Below are 17587 nucleotides of genomic sequence, written 5' to 3' on the forward strand. Positions count from 1 at the left end.
ATGTTATATAGAGATTAAAAATGTAACTACATTATACAAACATATATATTACATATTGATATATAAATATTAATATGCTTAAATTTTCCATCGACTCCTTAAGTTTTAAAAATCTTTAATTACACAAAATTTCAAAAAAAAGTAAATCCCAGGCATCCATTGCCCAACTTCCACAAGCAGCAACTCATGGCCAATTCTATTTCATCTCTACCCCAGCCACACACTCCCACGACATCATATCAAGAAAGTCCAACAGAGGGGGAAGGTAGTGGCTCTGGGGTGGAGGGTCACCGGAAGGACCAGCTGCAGGGCCTGTGCTAAAGTGCAATGACAACCTCACACCCCCAGCTGCACCCACTGCAGCAGGGTCACACTGCCTCATTCGGCCCCTTTCGCCTGGCACCTGCCTCACTGCACTCCAAGGCCATCTCATGAGGTCACTGAGTACCGAGTATGAGTACCGAGTACTGAGTACCCAGTACCGACTCATGGCTCAGTCCAGTGACATGCTTTTGCCTTCACCTGCCTCACCTCCAGGGAGCACTGGGTGCCCCTGCTCAGCCGTTTCTCCTTTTCACATCTGGTTCAGGCTTGGAGGCCACAGGGCTCCCTCTCGGGCTGCTGCACCCCCCTCCCCACCTCTGCCTTTCCACCTCCCAGAGGAGAACCGAGCTCATTTCCCTGCCCGCCCCACCCCCCAGCAGCACAATCTTTTCCCTGACTTGGCCACCCTCCGTGTTCTCCGCCCCCAGACTCAGCCCTTCCTGGGTTCAGAGCCCTTGGCAGCCCCCAGGCTTGTCCCCAGTTATCTGGCTCGAAACTGCTGTCTCTGTGCAGGGCAGTTCCGCAGGCCATCCCGGCCCACCATCCTTGACTCCTCACTCTCCCTCACCCCATGTGCAGCCAGTCCCAGGTGTGCTTAACAATGGTGACCTTGGACATGGCTCTTTTGTGGGGGCCCACCGTGTGCTGAGCACCACGGCAACACGTCCTGTCCATCACCTCATGCACTCTTCACACAAGCTACTATGAGCCTACTTTTGCAGGGAAGCCTGGGCAGGCCCCCCGGTCCATTGTCACCGGAGCTGGGATTCAAAATTATCAGGTCCCATGGGCCCCAGGACACCTGGTCTTAACTTGGACCCTGTGCTGGTGGAATGACTCTCAAGCCCACTGTCCCCTCACCTGCCCCAGGGACTCCACATACCCCATGACCCTGTTCTGCTTGAAGCTCACTTTTCCCAACCTCCCTCAAAGTCTCACATGTTTCATGACTAAGCCTGTGAGGACACGACAGGCTTCTGTGTGCTGTCCTGTGCAAGTGACAGAAGAGGAGGCAAGCAAGCTTCGTGGGGTTCAGAGTGGAGCAGGGACCACGGGGACGGCTGCTTTCCTCACCGCCCCTCATTCTTCCCAGCGCTCTCCCACACAGTGGGCTTGCATGCCTTCATTACTGATGCCTGCTAAGCTGGAGCCCAGCTTCTCCGATTAGCTACATGCCCATGAGCTGTGGGGGGCAAAGAGAGGCTGAGGCCATATTCCTGCCCCTTGAGCTGTGGGTGCAGATGGTGAGGTTGTCTTGTGGGTGCTGAGAGGCTTGGGGGCATCACCCTGGATCCCACATTGCAGCCTCAGGATTGAGCCACTGAGCCCCAGCCCTGTCAGACAGCCTGGGAGGCAGTGTCCTTCTTGTGGGTCAGCTCTTCAGCCTTCTGGACACAGTCTGGAGCCTGCCCCCCAACCCTCCTGATATTTTTATAAACACCTACTTTCTTGCATGAAACCCTTTTCTATCTAAAGCACCCACAGCAGTGTCTATTTCCTGAGATGAATCCAGATACACCGTATGAGGGTTGTGGAACTGCAACCATGTCTGGCCAGAAACAAAGATGGCAGCTCAAAGACCAAAAAGGAGACACGTCCAGGAGGGACATATGGGAAAACCCATCTGGCAAAACCTCCACCACCCCATCCAGACCTGGGGTTACCTATTAAGCTAAGTATCCCAGTCATTCAACCCAAACTATAATTCATAGTAATAACTAATAGTGCTATCACATAGCACCCACTGTGAGCCAAAAACTATGCTAAGTACTTTAAGACCTAAATGAATCTATTCCTCAGAGCAACCTTATGAGACATGTATAACCATCACCCAAGGTCACAAAACAAGGAAGCAGAGAGGCCTGATGGCCCATCTGGGCCCAGGGTCCGTTCTCCTAACCACCCTGTGCTATGGAGCCTCTAGTACAATGGTTCTCAACCTTCCTAATGCCAGGATGTATTTTCATTGTTACAAAGGGGTTGCGACCCACAAGTTGAGAATCGCTGCTCTAGTAAGTAAGAAACACCTTTTGTGGTGTGACATGTGCCAAGAAGTTTCCAGAATCTCTTACATGCTCCTTATAGGAATTTCCCAGGAAGAGCTACCTAATTCCCATTTCACAGGCCGGGAAACTGAGCTCCGGAGAGAGTTAGTGATCTGCCCATAGTCACACAGTTGATAAGTGGCTTCTTTTCTGGACTCTAGAACCCCATGGTCACACTGCTATGTTCCTGGGCCTGAGAGAAAAGCACCACGGTCAGAAGGGCCAGTGCTAGGTCTCAGCTGTCATGCAGGGTAAAGAGGAGGGGTCTGTGATGGACACAGTAAAGGGGCTGGCAGAGTCTGCCACTTCCCTCCTGAATTTTGGCACCTGCGCCAGCCCACCCAGATGCTGCCCATGACTTCTGTAGGCTTGGAGGCTCCTTCAGGTGGTGGCTGCTGCTCTCCTCTCTGTGCCTGTAGTGCAGGCACCTCCTGATCTCTGCCCCTGAAGGCCACACCCACTGCTTCCATGGTGCTGTCACTGCTGGGGAGGACAGCTCATCTTCTCCTCCAGCCCTCTGAGGAGTCATTCTGATCACTCTCTGATGTTCCAAAAAGTTTATCCTTCTTTCCCTGGCCTCCATGCAACCATTGAACCAAACAATTCAAGTTGTATTCTGCTTCTGAGCCAAAGGTTCCCACAAAATATTCCTATTCTGTTGCCAAGTGCTCAGTAAACACATCCTGGATACATGGATGGCTATTTCAATGCTCTTAGGCATGCAGAATCCTGCCTCAACCCTCTAGTTCTCCTCCCAGATGTTTCTCAAGAACTTATTTGGTGGAACTCCCCCAGCACGTCTGCACTCTCAACAAACTCATTCTTGTTTTAACTGGGCCTCTGCTCCACTTTACCCCACATCACCGTCAATCCTTACTTGAGGACTCCACTTGTCCTGGAAGGAACTGCATGCTCTTCTCATAAATTCTCCCCAGTCTGTGTAGTTACGAATCAACCTTACCCAAAGAGAGGTCTGTCTGGCCTTTGTCCTGGCTCTTGGGAGGTCCAACCAGCTACAGACCCTTGGAATAAAGGATTTGTCTAGTCTTTGTCACCAGTTCCTAGGAGGTAGCCCTCAAATCCTTGGGATTTTCCAAGAGGTAGGAGAATCTTTCTTATTCATGGTGAGTCCTGATACAAATGAAGTGATCTATGGTGGGTTGGGCTCCTAGACTGTTTTGCTAACAAGATGACTCAGGATGGGGGCTGGCCATGCCCCCAAGCTAGTGTGATATCAGCCTGGCCTCCAAAAAGGGGGCATGGAAAAGAATTAAACTGAGTGGCCAATGTCTCAATCAACTGTGCCTACATAATGAAAATCCAGTAAAAACTCTGAACACCAAAGCTCAGGGGCAGGGTCTCCCTAGTTGGGAAATACTCTGCATTTTGGCTCAGCAGGTGCTGAGGGTGCCACAGGGACAAGACAATGGAGGGACCTAAAGGGTATTGGGGATCCTCCTACAACTTACTCTCTGTATCTCCTCTTTAGCTGGTTTGGTACAACTGTGACCTTACGTATAGCATGTTCCTGAATTCTGTGAGTTATCTTAGTGAATTATTGAACCTGAGGGGGTAGTGAGAACTTCCTGATCTGCAGCCAGTTGGTCAGAAGTGAGGGTAGACTGGGGACAGCTGAATTTGCAGCTGGTGTCTGAAGTGAGGGCAGTCTTGTTGGGGACTGTGCCTTTAACCCATGAGGTCTGGCTCAGCTCCAGGTAGACTGGTGTCAGAGATCACTACATTGAGTTTGGCAGCCCTACTGCACAGTCCCGATGGAAGGATCATAAATACAGTTTAAGGACTTTCCTTCATAATTTTCCAGATTCTCTCCTTCACAGAGTTTGAGGCACTGTTATAACACCCACAAATATTAGTATATATACACAATAGAATACTACTCAGTCTTAAAAGGGAAGGAAACCCTGTCATTTGCAACAACGTGGATGAACCTGGAAGACATTATGATAAGTGAAAAAGCCAGGCATAAGGAGACACTTGCTGCGTGATCTCAAATGTGAATCCTCAAAGGTCAAACTCACAGATGCAGACAGGGGCTGCAAGGGTGAGGGTGGGGAATGTTGGTCAAAGCATTCAAAGTATAAGTTAGATGATAGGATAAGCTCCAGATATCTATTGTACAACATGGTGACTATAGTTGGGAACAATGTATCGTAAACTGAAAACCACTGAGAGTAAAATTTTTTTTTTTGAGACAGAGTCTCACTTTGTCACCCTCGGTAGAGCACTGTGGCGTCATAGCTCACAGCAGCTTCCAACTCTTGGGCTCAAGCAATTCTCTTGTCTCAGCCTCCCAAGCAGCTGGGACTACAGGCGCCTGCCACATGCTTGGCTATTTTTTAGAGACAAGGTCTCACTCTTTCTCAGGTTGGTCTCGAACTTCTGAGCTCAGGCAATCTACCCACCTCGGCCTCCCAGAGGGCTAGGATAACAGGTGTGAGCCACTGCGCCCGGCTAAGACAGTAGATTTTAAGTGCTCTCATCACAAATAAATGGTAAGTATGTGAGGTACTATATACAGGCTGGCCATAAAGTTCATGTGCAATTTAAAATAGTGTGCACACGATCTTTACAGCCACCCTATATGTTAATTTTTAAACATTATGTCATATACCATAAATATACACAATTTTTATTTGGCAATTTAATAATAATAATAAGGGGGAAAGCTCCACAACAGAGCAACTACCCTGTTTCCCTGAAAATAAGACAGTGTCTGTCATCTCCCAAGATGACAGTGTCATCTCCCAAAGACGCGCTAGGTCTTATTTTCAGGGGACGTCTTATCTTTCCTGTAAATAGGTCTTATTTTCGGAGGATGTCTTATTTTCGGGGAAACAGGGTACCTTATCAACAAACAGTTCTAAATGATCTTCCAGAGAAATTAGTAGGGAGAAGAAGGTCAAAACCAAGGCAGTGGACTGGAGAGGAAAGGCTCCCGGAGAGAAAGGCAGTGGCCACGCCAGGGTCTCCTTTAGGTTGGGGGAGATTTGTGCACAGGACCCTGGGTATCTGAGGGCCTGGCGGGGTCCTGAAGGTGAGGTCTTTACGTTCACTGTTGGGGTGAGGCAAGGAGCATCTCACCAGGTCCACACGAATCAGATGAAAACCTAGGGTGGGCGGTAGAGCATTGACAAGAGAATTGTTTTAGGAATCGGTTAAGATTGGAGCTTTTCCTAATTAGCTGAGAATATGTTTAGGATCCTCTTTATTTTGTTTTTGAGATGGAATCTTGCTCTGTGGCCTGGGCTAGATCCAGTGGTGTCACCAGAGCTCACTGCAACCTCAACTCCTGGACACAACTGATGGACTGCAGGTGCATATGATCACACCCAGCTAATTTTGCTATTTTTTGTACAGACAGGGTCTCCCTCTTGCTCAAGTTGGTCTTGAACTCCTGGCCTCAAGCAATCCTCCCGTTTTAGGTTCCATTTTAGAAAGTGGTCATGGCCAGGCATGGTGGCTAATAACTGTATCCTAGCACTCTGTGAGGCCAAGGTGGGAGAATCCCTCAAGCTCAGGAACTCAAGACCAGCCTGAGCAAGAGTGAGTATTTTTTTCTACTAAAAATAGAAAAAACTGGCCAAGTGTTGTGGCAGGCACCTGTAGTCCCAACTACTTGGGAAGCTGAAGCAAGGGGATTGATAGCTTGAGCCCAGGAATTTGAGGTTGCTGTGAGCTAGGCCGACACCACAGCATTCTACCCAGGTCAACAGAGTGAAATTCTGTCTCAAAAACAAACAAGAATAAAAACAAAAAAGTGATCATTCTCAGAGGAAATAGTCAACAGATAGAAAGTGGTCATTCCAAAAACCCCAGGAGAGACACACCTGGTCTAGGGCCTCCTATGTGCAAAGACCTTATGGACCTGATGAGACCCCAACTAGGCCCCACCTGACATTACTTGTCTTCCTCCAGAGCCCTAAACTGGAAAGAACATTATGTCCCAGTGTTGGGACAGGAGACAATCTGTGCCCGTTGTTCTCCTACATGAAGAAAGAAAGAACAGGAACCTCTCCATGTCAGGAGAGGTTCCAAGATGCCAGGGCCCGTACTTGGAAGAAGCCAGGTTGAAACACTATTCAAGTCAAACTTTCTTGATATTACTCTGTCTTTCCCCAGGAGGCCTGCACTAAGCAGACTCGGACACCTGTGGCCTCTTCCTTCTATGCAAAGCAAAAAGCCAACAGCAACCCCCAAGCTGATAAGATTAATCTAAAGAGCAAATTAGGGTGTAATTTCCTATGCCGAAACTTTGTAGTTAATTTTAAAAAAAGGTTTCATTTTCCTATTGGTCTGATTTCACAGGAACATTTTACCTGTTTGGGACTTTTTTTTCTCCTGGAAGAGAGGTGCTGATTGGCCCCAAGCTACTGACAATCTGGTGTAATGAAAATTTCCAATGTAAACTCATTTTCCCTTGGTTTCAGCAATTTTAAATCTATATATAGAGATATCTTTGTGAGAATTGCCATGTTAGCTTCTCCTGATAAGCGAATTGTCTTAGATTTCATCGTGAATAGAGCTCTATTAATGGGTCTCACCTCCCAGCTGATCCCCCCTCTGCTCTGCCTCCTAGCATGTACTGGCAACTTTGTCAATGGACACAAACGCGGTATCATCTTAAAAGAGTGCATCAAAGCTCTGAACATCCTCACAGAGAACAAGGTGAGTACCTATCTAGCACCATCTCTCCAGATGTCCCGGTGGAGGTGTGGGGTGTTTCTAGACCATGAGAAGAACACAGGAGTTGCTAGAGAAGTTGAAATCGGTATTGGTCGTTGGCAGCAGAGCTGGGAGCCAGCAGACTTCTTCCCAACACTCTTCTTTCTGAGGGAGTATAGGAAGTTTTCTCAGTTGGAGGGAGTGAGAGGTGCTCATCAAGCTTCTGTCTGTCCAGTCAGAGGTTAACTCTATCTCTTACTCTCTCGTTCCTGCCTGGGCCAAGACTCCATGCGACGAGTTGACCGTAGCAGACGTCTTTGCTGCCCCCAAGGTAAGAAGCCATCCTGTGGTCTGTTTGGCAGATGGGTGACGTGGGAGGGGAGAGCCATCCATAAGTATTTGAACGTGAAACTTGTTTGACAACGAGCGGGCACAAATTGACTATAATGTGTTAAATGTTTTCAAAGGATGAGAATTCTGATCTTTACCCTTAAGCATGATTTGATGTTTCTGGTTTCACTTGATGTAGAAGATGTGTAATAGAAAGGTTTGAATTTTGTAATTCAAATTTAGATCCTGGCCAAAGAAAGCTGTCTAGGGTTTTACCTGGCATAGCGCCTGGGATGCAGGAGGCATCCACTAGATCCCCATTGAATGAGAGAATTTTTCTGGCCCATACATTTCTGAAAAAGCAAATACTCTCACAAGAACAGATATTGAGATTACAGGTTGAAGGAGCTTTCATTTTGTCTAAGAGACTTCCTATGGCAACAGAAGAGGTATCACCAGAGCCCCTCCTCTTCCACAGCCTGGTCACCTAGCGACCCTCCGGGGTCTGGGGCTGGCCGTCCAGAAACCCTCCGCTTGCTCTGTCCAGCCAAACACCCCTCCGGCCTTGTTTGACTGCCCTGCACGTCAGAGTCCAACACATCCCTGCTTCTGGCTGATTGGGCATCTGCCTTTGGGGCTTCTGCCATCTCATCCCCACCCCCTATCTGCAGTGGGAGGAGATAGATTTGACAGCTGATAGTGCGTTTTCTCTGACAAACACATGACTGCAGCCATTATCGATAGATTTGTGCACTTCAGTTCCTGTTTTCATGGAAACACACGACTGAGAATGAAAGCCCCAAAGCCTCAATTTACCAGTGGTCTCCTAACTACCTGCTTTGCACGTGAACTAGAAGGGAGACTTGGCCAGGAGTGAAGCCCTGTGGGTGGGGCTGGTGGGCTGGGTCCTACCCTGGCACGCAGGCCGCAGAATAGGGCCTGTCCTACTTCATGAGGACTGCTCCTCAGGCCTTTATCTGCATTATCTCATTTCATCAAAGATTATCCTGGGAGTCTTAAAGAGGAAGAGATTCTGAAGGACAAATATATGTGTGTATAACACACACACATATCATTTATCCACGTATATAAAATCTCCAAGTCCTTCCAACCCAGATGGTTCCTACTAGGGTTGCTCTGGGTCCTCCAGAGCCTGGCTGCTCTGCTGAGAAGGCTCTAACAAAGGGGTAGGAAGGAACCAGCTCACTAGACACCAGCCCTGAGGAAGGGCCAAGGGCCTGGAAGTGGGACTGCTTACAGTTTTACCCCAGTTCTGCCATCAACTGGCTGGGTGGCCTGTGGCAAGTCTTTACACCTCTCTGCACCTCACTATCCACATTCAAAGATACAAAAATGATCCTGAAGGTGATTTGAAGGTTGATTGGAATCCATCTCTCGACTCAGTGGAAAGTGTTATTGTCAGATTTATAGTCGATTAAAAGCCCATGCTGGAAGGACGTCTGTCCCTCACGGGACTGTCAGGAAGGGCACCTGGGAGATTTCTTCTGTGGCAGTGACTCTGTTGACTTCTAACTTGGTTCTTGCCCAGCCTCCATTAAGACTGTGAAAATCCAGTCCTATCGGTATTGTCTTCAATTCTGCCCCAATTCAGTCAGTCAGAGCTGACTGTGCCCCTTTGGAGTCTCTCCCTGAGCAGTTCTGAGCTGTGAGGTCAGCCAGGCTGCCACGCCGTGCTCCGGGGGCCTCTGCTGGGCACACTCAGCAGAAGCCAGAGAGGCAGGGGGAACCAGGGGTGGCACAGAAGGGCATCCTTTTGCTGCCTTACCAATTGAACTAAAAGTTTCAGGCCTTTAATAAAACTGCCTTTACAATTACTTAAAGTTTTCCCATTTGCTGCCAACTCTTTTCAATTCCTATTTTATCCTAATTACCTTTAGAAAGTCCTTTGAATAATATCTTTAGAGGATTCTTTCTTTCCTTCTTTCTTCCTTCCTTTCTTTTCTTTTTCTTTCCTTCTTTCTTCCTTCCTTTCTTTTCTTTTTCTTTCCTTCTTTCTTTCTTTCCTTTTCTTTTGTTCTCTCTCTTTCCTTTTTTCCTTTCTTTCTTTACTTTTCTTTCCTTCTCTTTTTTTCAAGACAGAGTCTCACTCTATGCCCTGGGTAGAGTGCCATGGGGTCACAGCTTACAGCAACCTCAAACTCTTGTGCTCAAGCCATCCTCTTGCCTCAGCCTCCTGAATAGCTGGGACTACAGGTGTGCACTACAATGCCTGGCTAGTTTTTTCTATTTTTAGTAGAGACAGGGTCTCGCTCTTGCTCAGGCTGGTCTTGAACACTTGAGCTACCGACCCACCTTGGCCTTGAACTCCAAAAGTGCTAGGATTACAGGTGTGAGCTACTGCTTCTGGTCTAGAGGGTTATTTCTTACATTATGCGCCCATATATTTCTTATATTATATGATCAAAACTAAGAGGTAGTTTAAGTTTTCTACACTCCAAGCCAAATCTTCAGAAAAGTTTCACTAGGTTTCAGTGGAAAAATAAGCAAAGTGGTTCCTCTTTTGGACTTCTAGATTCTCACGGTTCTCTCTATGGCAACATGGTATCTGCCCACCTATGATACACAGGTAGCTGTGTCCTTCTCATCACCACCTTGTCCTCCCCTCCTGGACTCACCCAAAAGCCCAGGAACTTGAAAATCCAACCCTATCGGTATTGCAGTCATCGTCTCCAATTCTGCCCCAACTCAGTCAGCCAGCGCTGACTGTGCTCCTTTGAGGTCAGCCAGGCTGGGGTGTGGTGATTGGTGGGAAGGTTCTTGACTTCCAGAGCCCACATAGACTGGACCTGCTCTTAAATTTCCAACTAGAGGCTAGGCGTAATCCTAGCACGCCTGTAATCCTAGCACTCTGTGGGGTTGAGGTGGATGGATTGCCTAAGCTCACAGGTTTGAGACGAGCCTGAGCAAGAGTGAGACCCTGTCTCTAAAACTAGCTTGGTCCGTGGTGGAAACCTGTAGCCCTAGCTACTTGGGAGGCTGAGGCAAGAGGATCGTTTGAGTCCAAGAGTTTGAGGTTGCTGTGAGCTATAATGCCATGGCACTCTACCCAGGGCGACTGAGTGAGACTCTCTCTCTCAAAAAAAAATAAATGAATAAAATAAATTTCCTACTAGAATCAGAGATCAGGAGTGACTTGGCAGTTTATTAAGTAAATGTCCTTGCACCGGGCCTGCCCTTGCAAGGGGAAGAGGGAAGCTTCTGCATCTGGGATTGTGGTGCTCAGGCTAGATCTTCTCAGAAGACCCTTGAAACATGAAATGCCCTTCTAGAGTTTAGCCTACATTAATGAGAGATGAACACAAAGATTTACACTAATTACTCACAGCCACATTATCTACAGAAGCAAAAAACTACAATGATAGGGGATTGGTGAATTATGCTACAACTATGCAATGGGTGTCTAATGTGGCTCTCGCCGCCATGTTCTTAAATACTATTGAATGACTTAAGAAACAACTCATTGTAGGTTCGGCACCTGTAGCTCAGTGGCTAGGGCACCGGCTACATACACTGGGGCTAGCAGGTTTGAACCCAGCCCTGGGCTGCCAAACAATGACAACTACAACAACAACAACAACAAAAATAGCTGGGTGTTGTGGTGGGTGCCTCTGCTCCCAGCTACTTGGGAGGCTGAGGCAAGAGAATCATTTAAGCCCAAGAGTTTGAGGTTGCTAAGAGCTGTGATGCCACAGCACTCTACCGAAGGCAACATAGTGAGACTCTATCTCAAAAAAAAAACCAAAAAAACATTTATTGTATATGTTAAGTGTAAAAAAAGTTATAAAACTTTGTTAACAGTTGATGCCAATTTGGAAAAAAAGATGAAGTATAAAGAAAACATGGAAAGATGTTTACTAAAATATTAACTGTAGTTGTCTCTGACTATTAGAGTGAGTGAATTCATTTTTGCTGAGTATATGTTACCTATATAGCAGACATATATTTGCTTGATCATCAGAAAAAGTATATAACCGTAAGTACTTAAAAGCTGCTTAGACAGTGTATCTCAAATAAATCCCCTGGGCATCTTGTCACTGCACTTCTGATTTAGGAGGCAGGTCTAGGATGCAGCCTGATATTCATTCCTAACAAGGTCCTGGGTGACATCCTGGCTGTAGGCCAGGGCCCACCCTTTGAGTAGGGTGGACTAGAACATGTCCTGGCAGAGGCTAGAGATAGCTTTCTTTATCTGAACGGGATGAAGAAATTGGCTCGAGCTGAGACTGCTCTCCGGGTTCTGTGCCTTTGGTCTTCAGTGGAAAATGAGGGACATGCCAGGCCTGGCTCAGACTGAGGCAGCATTCCTCTCCTAAGTTCCTAACAAGAGCTGTTTCCCCACTTGTACATTCTATTCTAAGGCAGTGATTTTCAACCTGTGTGCCACAGCACACTGGTGTGCCGTGAGAGGATCTTTGGTGTGCCATGAAAATGTTTAAAGATCATTAATTGTATTATTTTTAACAGAAGTTCAAAGCACAGTAAGCATATTCTTTTTTTTACTCTTTTTTAAATCAACATAAGTGTGCTGTGTAAATTTAACTACAGGTTCAAGTGATATAAAAAAAGAAAAGCACTATTCTAAGGCCAATATTCCTAGGAACAGCCATGTGGCCAGAATTGCGAGCATTCCAACGAGGCTCTGACTGTGCACTCGAGGCCAAAGTCCCCTTACAGAAGCTCTGTCCAAGGTCCAGATCAATGGCACCCTCACCCAGAAGCTTCCCCTGACCTCCCCAGGCCAGACTCCTAGAACCCCTTGCCCTGACCTGATCATTTACCTCTTGTTGTATGGGGGAATATCTTATTTTCTCACTTGGACCTTGAAGTTCTACACACATTTCTACCTTCCATGGGAGCCGGAGCAGAATGCAGTGTGCTGCCCACAGTAGCAGTGTTCAGCCCAAAGTATGGCCATTCTTTATTCAACAAACATGTAGGATTTCTAGGGGAAAACTGGATTTTAAACCTTGTAGGAATGACAGCAGAATCAAAACAAGCTCTTGTAAGCATTTTCCATATGAAAAATAGATCACGGGGTGTAAAGACAGACACCTGAGCTGTAAAGACAGGGGGTCCTGTATTCTAGTCCTCACCCTGCCATTTACCTGGTGGGGTAACTTTATTCACATGCCCTTTCAACAAAACCCTCCAACGCGAAAGAAACTGGGAAGGCCTGAGAGCAAGGTTGCTGTATTTATAGTAACTGGGAGAGGCTGTGTATGGAGGTCGGGGACATGACAGGCACCCTTCATTCAGTGGAATACTTAAATAGGGATCCACAGGTGAGCAAACTCACCTTCCCCATCTGTCCTCCTGGAAAGAAGGAATCAGGAGGAAAAATATCTTTCTCATGTTAAAAATAGAAGAAGCACATGACTATCTGTGGCATTTCTCTTTCTAGAACACAACTGAGAAGGAACTATTCTGCAGGGCTGCGACTGTGCTTCGGCAATTCTACAGTCACCACCAGAAGGAACCGTGCAGGGGTGCCACTGAGAGACAGCAGCTCTACCATCACCAGCAGGTGATCAGATTCCTGAAAGGACTTGACAGGAACCTGTGCAGCCTGGCAAACTCGGTAAGCGGGCAGCTCGCATCCTAGGAACAGCCATCTCATTCTAAATGTTCTTCTCCGGCCAGGCATGGGGACTCGGCCTCTAATCTCAGCACTTTGTGAGGCCGAGATGGGAGTCTAGCCCGGGGGACAGAGTGAGACCCTGTCTTGTAAAAATAGTCTCTCCTTATAAGCTGTACTACTCTTGATTAATCGACCTGTTCGTTCAGCAAATACTCATTGAAGCTCTGCAAGTACCCAGCGCAGTTCCAGGCACTGGAACTACAGCATTAAATAAAGACAATCAGGCGGAGTAGAATGCTCTCAGGGAATGTTCTAATGGGGCAGTTAGAAAAACAAACATGCAATCTGATGTCCAGCAGTCATAAGTGCTATGAAGGAAAATAAAGGAATAAACATAAGGGTCACAGGGGAGGGGGCTGATTTAGGAGCTGGTGACATTATCTAAGCAGATATTTGAATTAAGAGAGGGAGCGAGCCAATGACTAACTGGGGAAAGAGCATTCCAGGCAGGAGGAGCAGCTGTGCAAAGGCCCTGAGGTGGAAATGAGCTGCATGTGTTCAGTGATCAGCACGAAGGCAGGGTGGTTGGATCAGAGTGAATGAGGGGGACTTTTGTCGAATATTGGATCACACAAGGCTTTTAGATTCAGCCTCAAGTATAGTGGGAACATCTGCAGAGTTCTGAGCAAGGTCAAGACTAAGATCTGATTTTGTGATTTAAAAATGATCCCTCTGGCTACTGTGTGGTAAACAGATTGAACAGAGGTAACCACAGAAGCAAGATGTCCTGCTGGGAGGCCCCCAGTGTGAGCCAGGCTAGAAATGATGGTGGCTTGAACAGGTGGGAGCAGTAGAGGTGGTTAGATTTGGGATATAACTAGAAATGGAGTCAGAAGGGTTTGCTGGCAGTTTGTGCGTATCTCAGCCGGGAAGGACGCGTTGAGGTTGGCATACCCATCAAGGACAGTGACTACCATGGCTTCCAGTGCTTTGGCCAAACCTCAGATGCGTGGCCTCTTGGCCAGGCGCCTGCGGATTCATATTGTTGGAGCATTTGTTGTATCCCTGGGGTTGCAGCTTTCTATAAGTTTGCTGTGGCTGAACCAAGAAAGAAGGCATATGCAGATTTCTACAGAAATTATGATTCTATGAAAGATTTTGTGGAGATGAGGAAGGCTGGTGTCTTTCAGAGCATAAAGTGATTTTGCAATATAAAGAATTTCTTCGGGCTGATTTACATAGATGTTTGTCACTGACCAGTGTTCCTGAGCTATGAATATGAGTGATAAACTAGTAATAAATTAAAGAAAAAAAAAGAAGGGTTTGCTGACAGATTGGGCATGAGGCGTGAGAGACTGAGGAGTAAAAGGTGACCTCTTGGTTCCTGCCTGAACCCCTTTGGGGAGGGTTGGTACTATTTACAGAGATATGGAAGACTGGGGGCAAAGCAGGGCTGGTGGTTGAGCCAAAGTCCGAACAGGTCGATTAATCAAGAGTACGACAGCTCATAAGGAGAGACTATTGGAATCAAAGTACGATTCCAATTTTGCACATAGCAAATGTGAGGTGCCTATGGGATAGCCACGTGGAGATGTCGACGAGATGGTTAGAAAAGTCTGGCTCTTAGCGGAGGGATCAGAACCTGCAGTGCATGGACAGTCCTCAGATGCTATTTAAAGTCTGGATGACAGAGAAAGGGAGAGGTCCAGGGGCTGAGCCTGGAGGCACTCCAACACCTGGAGGTCGGGAAAAGGAGGAGCCAGCAAAGGAGACTGAGGAGTAACAGCCAGGGAAGTAGGCAAAAATTGGACAGAGTGTGGTGCCCCAGAAGGCAAGCAAAGAAGCTCTTTGGGGAAGAAGCGATCAGCTCCATCAAATGTACCTCAAGGTCAAGTGAGATGAAAACTGAGAAGGGTCAGCGTGATGCTGCTGTGCAGGAGGCTGGGGAGAAAGCCTGTGTTCACTGGAGGACGGGGTGGGAGACAGGAAAAAGAAGGGACAGCGAGCACAGAAAAAACTCCCTTGAGGTGTTTTGCTATAAGGCTGCAGAGAAACGGAACAACAGCTGACAGGCAGGTGTGGGGTGAGGGAATTTCTTTTAAGGCGGGGTATGTACCTACCTGTTAATATACCACTGGGAATGATCCAGGGGAGAAGGGAGAACTGATGATGTGGAAAAGAGGGAGAACAATTAGAGGGCAGAAGTCCCCCGCAGCCAGGTGGATGTTATCCAATAGGGATTGGAGGAACTGGCTTTAGCAGAGAGCAAGGACATTCAGCCCCTGCTGGGCCTCGTAAGAATAGGGCCCTGCCACAGCACACCTCTCCTTTAATTCTCTTACACTGTGAAGTAGGCAAGGAGGCAAATGATTGTTCTCACTTAGCAAAGAAGAAACTGGAGCTTTTAATCAATTAAGTAGTTTCTTTCCAGCAAAGCAATGAATAAACAGTATAGCTGAGATTCCAACTGAAGCAGTGGCCTGTGGTGGTAGCTATCCAGTACACATTCCACCCTTAGGGCCACTGGCCCTGGGGCTGCCATTTAATGCAACCGAATCTGTCTCAAGGTGTCTGACCAGACACCTTGTCTCGCAGAAGGCCCAGTCTGGTGATAGGGACACCTGAGCCTGCATGGTTTTCCCTCTGAGTAGCACCTAGCTGCAACACATCTCCAGAGAGATGTGCATCTCCCCTGAAGGCAGATACGTAATGGTGGTGCAGTAACCATTTCTGGAAATGTAAGTAGCAAGTGCCAAAACAGGCAAATCCCGCTGGCCTGGTGGCAGAGTCAGACTCCTCATCAGACTAGACTAGAGGCCCTGGTTTGACAATTATTCAGGTGGCAGGTGCCAGAGCAGGCTTGTCAAGTTGACAAGCCTCACCTAAAAATGGAAGTGTTGATCAAAGCAAGCTGATGACTGTTTCTTTTGCAGAGATACTGTCCTGTGAATGGCACCGTACAGAGCACACTGAGAGACTTCTTGGAAAGGCTAAAGACGACCATGAAAGAGAAATATTCGAAATATTGGAGCTGAATATTTTTAATTTATAAGTTTTTAATAGCTTTATTTTTTTAAATATTTATATATTTATAACTCATCATAAAATAAAGTATATGTCAAATCTAACAGCAATGGCATTTAATAGTACTGGCTTTGTTTACTTGACAAATGAAGTTATGGTTTGTGGCTTTTAGGAAAACCTATTTAATTCACTGAAAGACTACAAATGTGGGAAAAATGGGAAAGACCACTTCTCTCTCAAGGGGTTCCCTCTCTCTGGTTGGGGACACAATGCACAAGACAATCATAAAAATGCAAGGCCATGCAAGATTGTAAAAATATAAGTAAGAGGCTTGGCACCTGTGGCTCAAGCGGCTAAGGCACCAGCCACATACACCTGAGCTGGTGGGTTCTAATCCAGCCCGGGCCAGCCAAACAACAATGATGGCTGCAACCAAAAAAAAATGTAAGTAAGAGAGTTTGGGTTCATGAGTCCTACTGACTACCATATATATCTGAAAATAAAAGGTATCAACTGGATGCTTAGAACATTCTTCTCCCATTGACACAAGGATTGTTATATTGAATCTGCAGAAAAAATAAGTAACCTCCACACATTACATGGCTCTGCACTGAACAATACTTAACATAATAATGTAAATTCCCTTGATTCTCAAGTCTTAGAACCAACCTTTACACAAAGAACAGAAGACTTAATTATGGTTAGAGAATAGACTGCAAAAGCTTTCACCCGATACTATAAAAGGTCTAGCTGAAAATGGCTGGGAGGCAAAACAGAAACAAAGAAAGAGAGGGAGGGCCCTAGTATCTCCAGTTTACACAGAAAAGGGACCAGTTAAACAACACTGGCTAAGGTTCAGGAACAAGAACAAGAGATAGAAGTATTTATTCAAAACTGTACTGGTAATAGAACTAAACTAAAAATAATTTACTATAAAAAATTTGGAAGCAGGACACTGTGGCTTGTACCGGAGTTCTCAGCTACTTAGGAGGCTGAGGTAGGAGGACTGCTTGAGGCCAAGAGTTTGAGGCTGCTGTGAGCTATGATTGTACCATTGCACTTCAGCCTGGGTGACAGCAATACTCCATCTCTAAAAATTAAACCAAATTAAAAAGAAAAATAAATAATTTGGAAGTAGTAGTGTAAATTACATAAACTCATTTTTGAATAAGGAAATCAACATGTAATACATAAAGTTGATAAATCAGAATATAGGTAGTAAAAGTACTTACGAATTGATGATTAGAGATGGTTACATGGGGACTGATTGTACTATTCTGCTTTTATACACATGTGTAAGTTTTTATTAAAAAAGTGAAGAAAAAACTCAATAATCAATAAATCAAGCAATCTTTGGAATTAGGATAGTAATCACTGAGAAAACTAACATCAACAAAAAAAGGACAATGGTTTGCTGGGAATGACTTGGACTAAGGAGGATTGAAGCAGGACGAGGGACTTGGCTTTTGATTATAAGTCCCTGTGCGACCATATCCATAGGTGATAAAATGTTTTTAAAATTAAAGAATAAAATTAGAAAGAGACAATGAGTGTCGGTAAAGATGTAGAAAAACTGAAACCT

At 46.2% G+C, this 17587-nt stretch overlaps 1 protein-coding gene across 2 annotated transcripts; it reads left to right on the plus strand.

Annotated features, from left to right (window-relative positions):
- The first annotated feature begins 6920 nt into the window (after positions 1 to 6920).
- IL4 (interleukin 4) lies at positions 6921 to 16016 on the plus strand. 2 transcript variants are annotated; one of them, XM_053566967.1, is made up of 4 exons: positions 6921 to 7055; positions 7336 to 7383; positions 12805 to 12981; positions 15915 to 16016. In XM_053566967.1, exons 1-4 carry the CDS (start codon positions 6921 to 6923, stop codon positions 16014 to 16016), a joined length of 462 nt encoding a protein of 153 aa, XP_053422942.1. The 2 variants fall into 2 exon arrangements, with proteins under 2 accessions (XP_053422942.1, XP_053422943.1); XM_053566968.1 differs by lacking the exon at positions 7336 to 7383.
- Positions 16017 to 17587: the final 1571 nt, after the last annotated feature.

The sequence above is a fragment of the Nycticebus coucang genome, chromosome 17, assembly GCF_027406575.1.
Source record: "Nycticebus coucang isolate mNycCou1 chromosome 17, mNycCou1.pri, whole genome shotgun sequence".
Classification (NCBI taxonomy): Eukaryota; Metazoa; Chordata; class Mammalia; order Primates; family Lorisidae; genus Nycticebus; species Nycticebus coucang.